This window comes from Corapipo altera, unplaced genomic scaffold, assembly GCF_003945725.1.
Source record: "Corapipo altera isolate COAL_440 unplaced genomic scaffold, ASM394572v1 104, whole genome shotgun sequence".
In the NCBI taxonomy this organism is placed as follows: Eukaryota; Metazoa; Chordata; class Aves; order Passeriformes; family Pipridae; genus Corapipo; species Corapipo altera.
Window position 1 is genome coordinate 4,537,480 of NW_020884920.1, and position 14,733 is coordinate 4,552,212.

The window sequence follows — 14,733 nt, forward strand, 5'->3', positions numbered from 1 at the left end:
CCGACATCTCAAAAGCATCTTAAAAAACAAACAAACAAACAAACAAAAAAAAGAAACGAAAACAAGCCCAAGCATCCTTTCAAGTCTCACCATCGGCAGCTCTTTCAAAAGTTTGCCAGCACAGTAGGAATTGCCCAGCCTTAAAAAACACGCACCTTTTGCCATTAATTATCCAGTCCTTTATAGGCCACAGGTAATCCCGGAGGAGCAAAAGGCAGCGGGTGTTTCACTGGCATTAATGAAGCCTCCCCCACACCTCAGTGCTGGGATGTCACCCTGTGACAGGTGAGGGAAGCTGGGGGAGCAAGTCCTGCCATGGGGAGAAGTCAGGCACTCACCACAGGGTCTGGCACACCCTGGCAGAGCCAGGGACAAGGATGGCTCCCATCCCTCCCAGCAGCCTCCTGCCAGTGGGCTGGCTTGAATAAGTGGAAGAGCACACCCTTAAAAACAGCAATGAGCTCAAACAGTGCCCTGCCAGCACTGGGCCCCTCTCCCCACCCTTCCCCTGCACACAGGCAGCCTCTCCTGAGGCAGTTTTGGTTAGGGCCAGGTCACCATCTCGACCGGGGATGGGGATGAGCTGCTTTGCCATGAGCAGCGAAAGAGAGATGTCCCATTTGGGGTTGGAAAGGAGCTTTTTGTAGGCGTGTTTGGGACTGAGCACAAAATGGATGACTTCACCTGTTCTGAAAGAAGAGCTGGTGGCTAACCAGGGAGAGGGGATGATTTTCATGGAATACCTCACGTCCTTTATCAGAGAAGAGCCCATGCACCAGCTGGCTGTACCATTCCAGCACCACTCTGCCTGATGCCCACCACATATCTCACCATCCAACTGGGAACTGCAGCAGCTTTCCTGACCAAGCCTGTAATGCAGCCACTGCCCTAAACTGAGGATGCACTCACCTTTCCACATACAAGGCACACATCCCATGGGAAAGCCCCATGTGCCCAAGCCATGCACGGGACACTCAGGTTGGAAAACTCAGCAGCTCTGTTTTAAAATAGAGCCTTTGAAGTGAATCCAATCGGAAAGGGAACAGGGTTATCTCTCTCACCCCCTCGGGTGGTGTTTGGGGGACTCACAACACCACGCAGGACTCGTGCCCCCAGCAGAGCAGGATGTCACACCAACAGTGCCACCAGGGCTGGGTGAGACTGATGCAAGGCAGAAAGGTGCAACCTCCCAGCGCCCAGCGAGGGATATGGGGACAGGCAAAGCCACCGACAGCCAGAGCCAACATTGGCACGGCCACCTCTGGGGCTCACAGCCACACCCAGGCTCCGTGCACTGGACAGATAACGAGGCCTGAGCTGCAGCTCTGGGAGGATGTCACCACCCAGCCACATTCCAGCTGTATTTTTAGGTTACCTGCACAACCCTGAGGGCTGGAAAAAAACGTTTGATCCTGTGTTTTGTCCCCACATGGCAGACTGCTCTCCTCCAGCCCCGTGATAGAGCACACGGATTCCACCCCAAGAAACCACACGTGACCAGAGGTCAGACTCCCTTCTGAAAAGCCCCGTCTGGCTGACAGTCACACGGTGACATTACAGGACTCATCACATACACAACAAAAATTGTGATCCTTTACACCAGAGCTTGTGCAAAACCCCAGTGCAAAGGTGGTGACAGTCACAGGGCATCAAGACAGAGTGTGGGCACAGCATCCTCTGGGAGCAGAGCCACAGGCCTGGACACTGCCTCCTTTGCATCCATTGCTCCAGTTGAACTTTCCCAAAAAAATAAAGCAACAGCTGAGGCTGCACCCCCTCAAAGCTCAGCTGCAGTGTAATGGCAACGTGGACACACCAGGAGTAGGCTGGGGGTGGTGGGGAAAAATGCTTGGGATGGGTAATTAACCCAACCTATGGATTGTCAGGAGTCATGGAGCTGGGGCACATACAGCCAGTGTGAAACCCTCAGCCACCAACCACCTCGGGGGACCAGCCAGACTGCACCCAGTCAGCTGCAGACACTGGACTGTCACCACGAGACAAAGGTCTGGAAGGAATCCCAGCCCCGATGCTGGGACTGTGAGGAGAAGGCAAAGGAGACAATGCTTAGAGAAAACCAATGAGCACACTATTAAAAAAGAAGGGAAAAAAAAAAAGAAAGAGAAAAAGGAAGAGGCAGAACACCAACACCTGTTCTGATCTCCCTGCCAGCAGGCACCCAGCCCTTTCCAGAGCATCACTCCTCTCTTTCATTTCTCACTCCAGAGGCAAAGCCATGAAATAAAATCTGCTTGTAACTGCTGTGACCGTCTGGTGACAGTTTTCTGATGGGAAAGAAAACTCAAACCGCTCTTGGAATAGATCAGCTTGACAGGAGGCACAGTGGGAAAGGAAAAAGAGTCATTTGACTTTGTAACTGTCAGCAGTAACTCAACTCCAGAGTCAATAGTCACTTTTTCTATCCAAACTGGCGTAATTCAAGTACTTCCAGGTGTCCCAAAAACCTTGTAAACTTGTCAAGAAAGCAAAGTATTCCCCTCTCTGCTTTTAAGGCAATTCTTAAAAAAAAAAAAAAAAAAAATAGATTTCTACCATCCTCCCTCCAATTTACTTTGGGCAGGGACAGAGTGATTTCATCTCTGCAAGTGATGTAAGACAGAGCAGGCACTTGCTCTGAAAACAGAATTTATGGAGGGGAAAAAAAAAACCCAGGGAAAGCCTTGATGTCCACAGCTTCCTGGTCCAGAGAGGGGCAGAAACAAGAGACTGACCCAGGTGCTTCCCTGGTCCAGAGGCTTCAGGCAGGACTCTCAAGACCAGCATCTGTGCTGGGGAATGGGGCAGGCAGCTGCTCAGAGGGTTCACAGTGACATTATCCCTCCAGGACCTGGAACACTTCCCTGCTCCCAGGATGCCACCACAGCTCGAGTGGACAAAACCTGTGCATCTCCAGAGGAAAACCTCTGATCTCCAGCATTGACCTGGCAGCACCTCTCTGGGGTGCAGGAGCAGGGAAAACCTTTGGTTATTTCCTTTGGAGCAAGGTGCTGATCTGGTGGCTTGTGGAAAACAGCAAGTTTGCGCTGGAGCACAATTCCCTCCATCTCCTGCTGTCCCACACCAATTCTTTGCTCTTTTTGGTGCATTTTCAATGCCATCCCCCTTCCCTGCCTCTCTCACCCTGTCCCTCTCTGCTCCAGGGAACCAGGCAGAAGACAAAAAATGCAAAGGGCTCATCATACCAGAGGGCTGGGGCAAAGCAGACACAGCCACTTGGAGACCTCAGTTTCTTAGAAGGAAAAAGCCATCCCATCAGGAGGTGAATGGGGAGCCAGGATGCTTCCCCAGGCTTGGATGAGGCAGAGGGCTCTCCCCAGGCTGAGAGCATCCAGGGAATACTGAGACTTGTCCAATTCCCTTCAGGTCACTGCTCAGCTTTATCTCCTGTTACTGCACTCCAACCTCAGCACGCAGCCAAAAAGCACCAGTCAACCACTAATGATGCTCCCAAGTCAAGAGGTGGCAGGTGAGCCCTTTGGTCCCTGTGACCTGCTTGCAAGGGGGGCTGTAAGTAAGGGTTGATGTAGAAAGGGGAGAGCTGGCTCCCAAAACTCCCAGGAGAGCTCAGCCCCAGCCAGCCAGACCTACAGCCTCCTTCCCTGGCATCAACCACACCAGTCCTACCTCCTGCACTGGGTACCTCTTGTTCTCCCATCGCTGTTCCTCTGCCCTAGATGACAGACTACATCCACACTCCCACAACAAATCCCACATCCAGCTGGTCCATGAGGTCAGCTCCTGCTGCTCACTGGTTTAGGAAGATTTTATACACACACACACACATATATATAATCTCCTACACTGACAGACACACAGGTAGCTAAGCACCACATACTTGCTAAACTCCACATTTTGCAGAAATCACCTGCAAACATTTTTCTCCTTTGTTCCTCCACACTTTTTGCTGCAAAGCTTAAAAAAAAAGCTTAAAAAAAAAAATCCCCCCTCAGTTAAAGGCTGGGCCACCGGGCACACTGACAGCCCCACTGCCCAGCATCACCCTGCCCCGCCCCACATCCGCAGGCTCTTATCAGAGGCTGTACCAGCTCTGCGTGGGGAAAACACCTATTTTGTGGTGGATTTGCCCAGTGCCCACAGGGCAGCTTTGATTCATACTGGGGAAAAGCAGGGGCTCCACAGGAAACGTGCCCACAGCTCGGTGGCGTTTCGCCAGCGGGGTTCCCACGTGGCCCCGGCAGGAAGGGCAGAGCCTCGCTCTGCTGCTGCCTTTGGGTGGGATTTATCTTCTTTCCCCTCCTTTTGTCGCTCTCTCATATCCACCTATCACACTGCCATTTTTCCGATGTTCAGGGAAGGGAGTGTTGCAGGCCTTTCCTAGTAAAGTTGGATTAAAGAGCTGCCACTCTGTCCCAGGGAGGCAGAGGTCTCTGCAGACAGGCTGATCCCAATGCATCCGGCTCCTGTCCCGGCCCAGGAGCTCACAGGCAGTGACTCAGTGCAGTTCAGCCTGCAGCACTTGTGGGGCACACTCAGGGCTTCCAAGAACTGCTTCCATTTAAATAAGAAGTAATCAATTCTTAAAAATCCCCTCTATCCCGGAAGGGCGAGCCTCACATCCGTGTTTTGGGGAAAGGAGCAGCGTGACATGTGGAGAGGAGCTGGAAGGAGACGTGTGAAACATCAAACCTGTCTGAGATGAAGGGAAGCCCAGGCTGGCTCCCGTCCCTGGGACGGTTACACACGGTTTCCCTCGCTGAGGTGAGACTGTAAAGCCCCACGGGGAAACCCACAGTTACCAAACATGAGATTCTTTGCGGATCCAGAATTAAGGGTAAACACTTGCAGCTACCTGGAATGTGCACAAAGAAATCACACGCACAGGGGAGCTGCTGGAGGAAAAGCTGAGTGGTTTTCTAGCACCTTAGCAAAGCACACACAAGGCTGATAAGAGTTTAAATTGCAAATTCACCCACATTTTCTGCCTGGTGATTTCTTCACTCTCACCACCGAGGTGTCCTTCAAGAAACCAGGCAGGGACAGGTGTAACTAATATCTGCAAAAAGCTGCTCTTGGGCAAGAAAGCAGCATCTGCAGAGCAGAAGAGGCAGAAAAGCCACAGCACAGCCCTGCAGGTATCCTGGGCTCTGAGGACAATCCCAGCCCTGGCAGTGCCAGCCATCCTCTGGCATCTGGTGCTCACAGCCAAACAACCACAGGGATCAACCAAAAACCTGGAGGAAATGGGCTGCAGATGCTAACAAAGAGTAAACACTGGGAGCTGTAGAAGAAGATCTAAAACACCCACCACATCCCTCTTTTTAAAAGCAGTGTGGAGCTGCTTCCAGACTTAAGGGAAACCGCCAAAGAGAGAAACAGAGCACAGTGTAGAGGCTGGTACAGGTCCAGGCTGGTCCCCCAGCAGCATCACCACCCACCTCCCACCCACCAGCACCTTCATCCTCTTTCTGCACCATTTCATCAGTTTTTCTGACCACCAAGCTCCTGCCCACAGGGATGGCTGTCAGCTGGGAGCACCGTGGGTGAAGCGGTGCAGATCTGGCAGAGAGTGGATGATTTTAGTTGTGGGGAGACCAGTGAAACCTCAGAAGTCAGCTGAGTCCACGTGCACACACACAGAAGTGTCTCACACTGCCCTGCCCTGTGCTGGCAAGAATTCTCTGGGTGCAGGTATGGGGTTATACAAACAGGCATGTGGGGCTGGGCCTGTCACCTACCCCTGAGCACCTCTCAGAGGTGTTTGGAAGATGACAAAGAGCAGCCAAAGCCACGTATCAGCACGAGATCATCTCATCTTTGGCTCAGATGCAAGTTGGCAGCGTGTCAGGAGAGAAACCAAGCGGTCTGCAGCGGCGGGGGATTTTTAACTATGCAGAGCAGCTTTCTTGAAAAGCCTTGACAGTGAGCACATCTGGCTCTCAGCAAAAGAGCCACGTCATTTCTAGTGACGAACTGCAAAGACATCCTCACGTCTTCAGAACAACACACCCCTGCAGCCATGCCCATAACGTCCAGGACTGATTCAGAGGGGCCATCCCGGGGACTGCACTCTTTGCTGCTCCATCATCTCCCTCTCAAGCCTCAGCTTTCCCACTTCCACACCAAGTAAACCAAGATCTCCATCCTATGGCAAAAAATGCCTCCATCACACAGTGTATTTGCCCTTCACTCCCTCAAGTAGAAAACAACCTCCTGCAGGGAGGGTTCGAGTGCAGCAAGAGGGAACATCTGCTCCAGCTGTGCCAAAAGCCCTCCAGCAAGCCAGTTCAGGATGCTGCCATCTCCAAGCTGCTGTAACACACACCAGTGAAGACATCCATGGCACCAAACTCCTGCAGCACAGGCTGCTGTGTCAGCCATCCCCCTGAGATTCCAGCTAGGAGGGAGTTTATACACACACACACACACACCACAGAGCAGTATCTAACTGGCCTGCAAGCCCAGACAAGCTGACACTCCCTAGATAACCTCGTCATCCTCCCCTAAACCACCCCCAGCCCATCCACGTAACCAGCCCTGCGTGTTTGTGATCTGTCAGACACATGACTGTCACCTGCCAAGCCCTGCAGGACAACTTCTTCCCCTCCTGTCCCTCTGTCCTGTACCACTGGTCCCATCCACACCCATCACTGACGGGGGATGTGGTTCTTGGCACCACCCAAGAGATGCCAGCAGGACCCCATCCCAGTTGCAGGGATTTATGCATTCCTTACTGGAAACCTCCAAGACCTTTCTGAATGAAACACAACCATTAAAAGCAGCTTTTAAGTTTCCTAAAAGGCACTGTCACAGCAGGAGACGAGGCAGCACGGACAAACACCCGTGATAAGGGGCACTCGGTGTCCCACAGACAGATCCCAGGGAGAAGGGGGTCCAAGCACCACCATCATCCCCAGAGAGCATCAGCAGATACAAGCAGTTCAGCTGATGCCAGTGCCAAACCACAGCTAAGGTTAACAGCCTCTGATGGGAAATTACTTGTACTGAGCTCTCCGGAGGTTTCTTCCTTTCCAAAACCAGATTTTATTTTGGCGGTGGTGCACGGAGAGGAAGGGTGAATGCCCTGCAAACAACTTCTGGTAAGTGCTGTCTCCTCCTCATCCTGCCTCCTCTTACACTCAAGTTACATTTTTTTAATGGAAATTTATCTTTAAAAAAAAATAATTTCAGTTGAAGTGATGAAATTGAGGCTTAGAACTGTGGACAGACTGACTCAGCAGTGCCCCTCCCTGAGCACAGGGAGGCAGGAGGATGGAGACTGTGGCAGCCTGGTGGGTGCTGGAAAGGGTCCACCTCCCCTCCACCTTCACCCCCCTGCAGGTCCAGAATCTCCCACAGCATGAGGCAATAACTCCTTTCCTCCCCTGCCCACTGGGATCACGAGACCCTCAAACCCTGCCCTTCCCCTTAGCCACACTATAACCCACCAGATGCTGCACCTACAGCAACTCTGTTCCAGACAGGGAAGAAGCTGCAAGAGAAAGGAGCAGCCAGGGAGCCCTGTCCCAGGTCCAGAAAAGAGAGCAGACTCAGACCCACTGCAAACAAGGCACTACTGTGACATCTGAAATCACTGCAGTTGTGCCCAGTAATTCCAGTGCTCCTTGGGGCAATGAACACTGGGACTCACAATGCTGCCACAGCACCAGTGCAGCATCAACCCAAGCAGAAAATGGGCTGTGGGGAGATGGAATATCTCCCAGGTGGAAAAAAACAACAAAAACTTCCAGTTTCCACCATAAAAAGAAAAAAAAATCTTCTCTGCCCTCTCCCCCACTCAAAATCCCTGACTAACACTTGACCTGTGCTACAGAGGTTTGTCAGCAAGAGGCAGTGGGTACATCCAGCTCCATATGTACCCACAAGCCATCCTGAGTCATGGCAGTAAAACCCCAAACTTTTTGTTGATAGAGCAAAATCACCTCCCCAGCCAACACAAGTTCCTCTCCCAGCTCTTTCCCCAGGAAACAGCCAGCCCAGGCTGTGCCTTATTAACACCAGCAAAAACCATCTTCCAACCATCTTCTGTCCAAAAACCCACAGAGTCCCACATCTGGAAAGGTGGCATTTGGGGTCACAAAAAAAAAAAATCACCAGAAAGCTGCTCCCATTCCCAGGCACCCAAAGGGAACCTCTACAAAGCACAGGTGAGGTTCCTCCAGCAACAATCACCTTTGCAAACAAACTCCAGCTCAGCCCTGGACTGCAGCTCAGAGCTGGAAAATAAAAGCAGCAGCTTTCAGGGAGAAGCATTATCCACTGAAAAAAAAAGAAAAAAAAAAAACCAACACAGAGAAGCATCCCTCCAGGGAGGGGAACTGATTGCTGAGGCACTGCTAAATATTTATCACATCCAACATGATATTTTCCAGGCGCCCACCGTTATGCCGGGAGAAGGCACGAGGAGGAGGGCAGGAGCAAAGCGCTGTGTTCTCTCTAGGATCGTTAGAATTAATTGGATTTGAGCTCTGCGATGCCTCAACTGGAATTAAATAAAAACCTGGCTCTGTGGGATCAGAGCTCCTGCCCCTCCAACCACACACACACCCTGGGGACACCGGGCTGGCGGCCGCTCTGCCCAGACACGACGGGAGCCCAGAGCCAAAATCCTGCTTCTGCAGGTCATGACCCACGCGTGTATTTTTGGCAGAACTGCCTTTTTTTTTGGGATGGCAGCAGGAGAAGCGTGAATGGCACACAAGACAGTACAGGATTCACAGACTGAATTGCATAACAGTGGTGTGCTCCCACAGAGGGCACGGCCAGGGCACGGCAGGGACACGTCCCCACCGCTTATTTACCCACCCAGAATAGATGTGCCACTAGAACAAGCAGCAGTTCATCCCCAGGTCCTGGCGTTTCCCACTGATGATTTTTCCAAGCCTTAGTGGCAAACGAGAGCTGCCTTCCCAGAGACACAGCCTGGCTCACGCTGGACCCTGATCTCTCTTCCCAGCAAAACCTCTATTCCCAGAGGACAATCTTGCTTTTGAATTACTCTGGCTTCAGCAGCGGGTGAGCCCAGGTGAGGCCAAGCAGGTCTTTTCCCTCTAGATCCCATCCACACACCCACCCTCCCTTCCCACAGCTGCTTTTTCCAGCAAACTCCACGATTTTGGGGGACAGCTCCTGCCTGTCCCTCCAGGAGCAGCTTCCTGAGCATCAGGGGCCACTCAAGTCACAGCCAACAGCCACGGGGAAGGGCACACGGATTTTCACGTGCAGGCAGCAGATGTGCCTCAAGACCCAGGGGAAAGGCAACAGCCTGGATTTGTATCCACAGAATCTCAGACTTTGCACCCTCTGCCCACCCACCCAAAGGCTGCAAATTCCCTGAGGCTTCATCCCTTCCTGCTTTAACCTCTTGGATACAACACCCTCCCTTCACAGCATCCACCCACTGAAAGAGGTGCAGACCTTGCTGGAAAATCATGCCCAGGCCCGTGTTGCAAGCTGTGGTTACAGGCTGTGTCCCTTGCAAAGTTCTGCAAGGAGGACACAGGGGCAGCTCAGGAGCTTTGCTCCCAATTCCTTCCCTCAGTAACACCCATTCCAACAGACACAGCTCGAGGGAGTTTTGGTGACCTGAGACATTTTGCATATTTTAGCAAACATCAGCCTCGACAGTGCAAGATAACACGGAACACAAGCGATATTCTCCCACACACCTGATCCTGCAAGATAACTTGGATCAAGCAGATAGGAGCAATGGGAAGAGGAAGAAAGCCAAAATCCTCCCTGAGCTCTGCACAAACCCCAGAAGGTGTTTATCTCACGAGGTATGTTTAGCACAGAGCAGGCAAAGCCCCGGCCCAGCACCATTCCTGGCCCAGCACCATTCCTGTGGCGCGTGTCACAGCCAGCCACGCACATTCCCAAGAACTCCCGAGGCAGGAGACAACCCCGTGACTAAGCCAAAGTGACGGCAGGTGAGTTTTGGAAGGCATCTATCATGGGAAGAGCCAACCCAGAGCTTCAACACAACGGCCTCCGTTTACAACCATGATCAACATGAGACCGAGAAGACCCAGGAAAGGAAACCCGAGACTGCTCACTGAAATTCCCCAAGGAAAATTAGGGAAATTTAGCTTGAATTCAGGCTAAAAAAGGAGAGAGAGAAGGAGGTGCCACGAGTGCAGCATCCACAGTCCCAGCAGCAGGTGGGACACACTTGGACCAGTGAGTATCCCTATGTGGCCGCAGGAAAACCTGGAGCTCTGGCACTGCTGAGGCAGGTGCAAACCAAGGAGAGGCACAGAGGATGCTGAGCAGGACGAGAGGGGAGGGTTGTGAAGAGGCAGGTGTGTTACACACACTCAGGATGGACCCCTGTGCTGCTGCTGCTCTGATGGAGGCAAAGGAGCTCAGGTCAGACGGGGACTCGGAGCTGCTGGTGCCAGCAGAGCCCGGGCACACTCAGCACACATGTGACACCTCCAGCAAAGGGCAGCGGGATGAATTAAATGAATGAATGAACCAGTTCATCACAACCAACAGCCCCGTGCAACCAGAAACCTGGGGACACAGAACAGTTCCAAACCTCCTCTGAGGAAAGCACCACGCTCCCAGGTGCTCCCACAGGCATCACCTTTTGCTTCCCCCAAAATCCTCCGGGCCCAGCTCGGGCCTGGTCTCCCGCAGGGCACGAGTGGTCCCTGGGCCAGGCTCACCTCGTCCCTCCATCCACACATCCGCTGGTCAGGCACAGGCAGCCAAGGAAAGGTCTGGGCTCAGGTGTCCCAGGGAGAGCCCTTTAAGAAGCCCGGTTGATCCCTTCCAACGCGGGACAGCTGGAGGCATGTGCTCCTACCTGTGAGTCAGCAGCTCCGTAAATCGCTGCTGATTCACCCCCTGCTTACACAGCAAACAGGAAACTCAGGTCCACATTCCCTCCGGATAAGACATGGAGCGTTTAAAAGCAGTGAGGGGGAAAAAAAAAGTCACGCCGCGGTGCGTTCATCTGCTCACATGGCTCCTGACTTCGAGCTTCCAAGTGCATCACTCCCGCCACAGGGAAACCCCCTCAAATTTCATTCCAGTGATAAGAGAGAGGCAGCAGCCGCACTCCGTGTGCTCCCTCCTCCGTCCGGTCCGCGCTCACGGCGCTGATGCAACCGGAGCACCGGGACACCGGCAAAGCCATTCCCCTGTCACCATCCATCCCAGGGCGATGCCAGCGCTCACCTTGGGACAGGTCACCTGAGTCACGGCTTTGCTCTATAAATAACCCCCGTGACACACGGTCACGCTCACGGCAGGGAAGGTGGGAAACTCCAACACGGCACACGCCGGCACCGGGTCCCAGACACGGACACGAGGTGACACGAGGTGACACCAGGTGACACCAGGTGACACGAGCCCCGTCCCCCCCGCCCGGCCGAGCCAAGCAGGGGGCTCCGCTCACCTGCGGCTCCGACGCCCGAGAAGCGGATGCCCAGGGCAGGGAAGGGCTCCGGCAGCCGCAGACAAAACTTGACTCTTTTTACCGCTCTCCACACGCCAACGAGAGCTTCACCCCCCCATTCCAGGCGGATCCCCCTATTCCAAGCTCGACGCCTCCCACTTCCCGCGGGATCCCCCCCCAACTCCCCGCTGCTCCTCTGCCCACACCCACCCGGGCTCTGCAGCCCCGGGAGACCCCGGACCCGGCCGCAGCGACGCCGCCGGGCTGCGGAGGCTCCCGGGCCCCGCGCAGAGGAAGCGGCGGCCGCGGGGAGCCCACGCCCGGCGGGTTGGGCAACAGCACCGGCCCCGCGGTTACACCAGCCCCGGCGCGGCTCCCCCCGCCCGGACACCCCCCGGTCCCGCTCCCCTTCCCACTCCCGTCCCCGTTCCCGTCCGTACCTCTGGGCAGGGACATGGCGCTGCGGGGCCCGGCGGGCCCGGGCTGAGCGGAGCCCGCGAGTCCCGCCCGGCGCGGCCCCGCCGCGGACACCGACCGCCGGGCCCCGCCCCCCCGCGCCGCCATTGGACAGCGCCGCCGAGGGGGCGTGGCCAAGGCATCCGCGCGCAAACAGCTTTGCGGTTCGCGGGCAGGGCTGGGAAGGGGAAGTGAGGTGGGCGGGCGGCTCTGCCCGGTAGCTGAGGTGGCCCCGCTGTCCCTGCTGTCCCCGCTGTCCTCGCCACCGCTTGGGGCGCGGAGCATCGCCCCGGGACCCCCGTACTGCGCCACAGCTCTCCCCCACGCGCGCTGGCAGCGTGGTGGTGGTTTGGGGGGCTGGTGCTTTCAGCTGAGAACAGTCAACTCATCGCATCTTCCGCGGGTCCTGGGCACCGTGGGTCTGGCTGAAAAGTGGATGGGGATGCGGGCGAACTGCTGGAGCTGTGTCTGGAGAGCTTTAGGTTGGATATTAGGGAAAGGTTCTTCCCCCAGAGGGTGGTTGGGCACTGAAAAGGCTCCCCAGGGCAGTAGGCGTGGCTCCAAGGTTGACAGAGCTCAGGTAGCATTTGGACAACACCCTCAGGGACAGGGTGGGATTGTTGGAGGTGTCCTGTGCTGGGTCAGGAGTTGGACTGGATGATCCTTGTGGGTTCCTTCCACCTCAGGGTATTCTGTAATTCATGATTTGTTGCTGAGGGATCAATCCCTTCTAGCCCAGGAATGTGTTGTGGCACATCCCAGGGCGAAGATGCTCCCTCAAACACCTGAGCTGGGCTGCAGATAGAGGTGCAGGATGGGATGTGAGAGATGCAGTTGAACAAGCAAAAGGGAGATTCCAAGTACCATTTTCTGGCTGGAATTCCCAGTGTGATCCATACAGATACAAAAGAGGGGTTGGAGGGGTGGCAGCTGCTGACAGCATTGAGATCACAGCTGCTCTGCAGCCAGTTCTCAGCTCTGGGCTTTGCACAGACTTTGGGATAAGTTTGAGGGCTGGAAAAACTTCCTCAAACCCAAGCAGTTCAAGGGAATCACTGCCAGAGGGAAGGAGCTGGGTGGACCTGGATCTGTGGCTGCACAAGGACAGGTGCCTCAAGCAGACCTGTGACCCAGCAGCAGTGGCACAAGGTCTGGCAGCTGCACGTTGAAGGTAGAAGAGTTCAAATGGGGAATAAATTACAGGTTTTTAATGGGGAGAGCAATTACCTTCCTGAGAGACGTTGTAGATTCACCACCTTTCAAGTCTTTCAACACAGGCAAGGAGGAGTCTTTCCAAAAAAACTCCTCTCCAGTCCAACCGCGGGTCATTAGTGCTGACGCAAGAGCCGCAGATGTCACTGCCGGGCTGGGCAAGCAGGAGCCCAGAGGACCTTTCTGGCATTTGTCCATACAGATCTGGAAACCAACAACAGGGTTTGAACCCCAGTTGGGCTGACCCAAAGCTGATCCAGGTTTGGGCTGAGCCAGTGCTTGGGTGTGAGGTTTGGGGGGTGCTGCAGCAGAGCAAACGTGGAGCTGCGAGGACCGGTGGGACCGGCCCTGACACCCGGCCCTGCTGCTGGCAACGCCTGGGGTGTCACTGCAAGCACAGGGCACGACCCTGCTGTCCCCAGGCATGTGCCAGTGGGCACCATCCCTCTGCTTGCATCCCAGGACACGGCTGGAGGTCACCACTGACTCCAGCTGAGGGTACGGGGGTGGGTGAAAAAGCTGCCCGGCTCTGATTCACCTGCCTTGAGTCACCAGGCACTTCACAGGTGGGGGTTTGTCACCTGCTCCCAGGCCTTCCAGCACTGGAGCGCTGCAGAAACACAGATGGAAACTGGGGTGCACTTAGAATCCAAATCCAGCAGGGTGGGAAGGCCGTGGGGCTGGGCAGAGGCTGCAAGGAAGGGACTAGAGGCAGCCATGTCACCTGCTGATCATGACAGAGCATGGGGAACTCTTGGGAGATCTCCCCTGCAGCCTCCCAGTGCCTGCCACCATGGCTCCTTCCGCCTCCACCTCCTCCTTCTGCCTCCACCTCCTCTGTCTGAGCTGCTGCCATTGGACCCGGCAGATTCCCTGCTGGAGAAGGGTGTCTGCCAGACCAGAGGCAGCTGGATCTGCTGGCCTGGGGCAGAGGGAATCAGCACAGGCAAAGGCAAATGAAAGCATCCCAGTGGAGCCCAAGTGCTCCCAGAAATTTTGGCAAGTGTGCTGGATTTTTAGCACCACTGGAAAGCCCTCTCCATGTTTCCAGGGGGCTGTAGGCAAATCTTTGGATGTGCAGGTTCTGGATCAGGATGATCAGGATCAGCAGCAAATAAGGAGCCCTCACCTCTGCCTGTGCAAAACCTGGTTCTCCTTTCCCCTCTCTCCTAATGCTTCCCAGCAAGGTGACTGACTGTCTCCTGAGCATCCCTGTGTGCTGGAGGACATCAGGGTGCAGGATTCAGCCCCTCTCTCTACTTGCCCCAGACTCCCCTGCCCTCAGGTTCGTGCCAGTTATCCCCCTTCCTCCCTGCAAAATTCCAGCAGTCCTTGGCCTGGCTGTTGCAGCCTGTTTGCATTCCCTATGTTCCCCTGCTTGGGGTGTTTTGCCATTTGTATCTTCCTGCACCACTGTATGGTGTGGAGCAAAGGATGCCAGGGAGGGGATGAGGAGAAAGACAACATCTCCCTGTTGATATTCATGGAGGAGGAAGGGAAGGAAGCCCTGTCTCCTGCACACACTGTGGGCCAGTGGGTGCTGTGGGCACCTGAACTTGACAGGAGTGGGAAAACAGCAGGAGACCCCAACAGGCACAACACCAGCACTGGCTGATGGAGCAGCACAAACCAACCAAGTCCTGTGGCCTGAGGAATTCATC

General features: G+C 54.8%; 1 protein-coding gene across 1 annotated transcript in view; it reads right to left on the bottom strand.

Moving 5' to 3' along the window:
- MAP2K3 (mitogen-activated protein kinase kinase 3) overlaps positions 1-11,919 on the bottom strand; it is a 32,794-nt gene extending 20,875 nt beyond the window's left edge. The window contains exon 1 of the mRNA XM_027656516.1: positions 11,845-11,919. Coding sequence (XP_027512317.1) covers positions 11,845-11,860 — 16 coding nt within the window. The 5' untranslated portion in view covers positions 11,861-11,919. The remainder of the gene's footprint in view (positions 1-11,844) is intronic.
- Between the last annotated feature and the right edge of the window lie 2,814 nt (positions 11,920-14,733).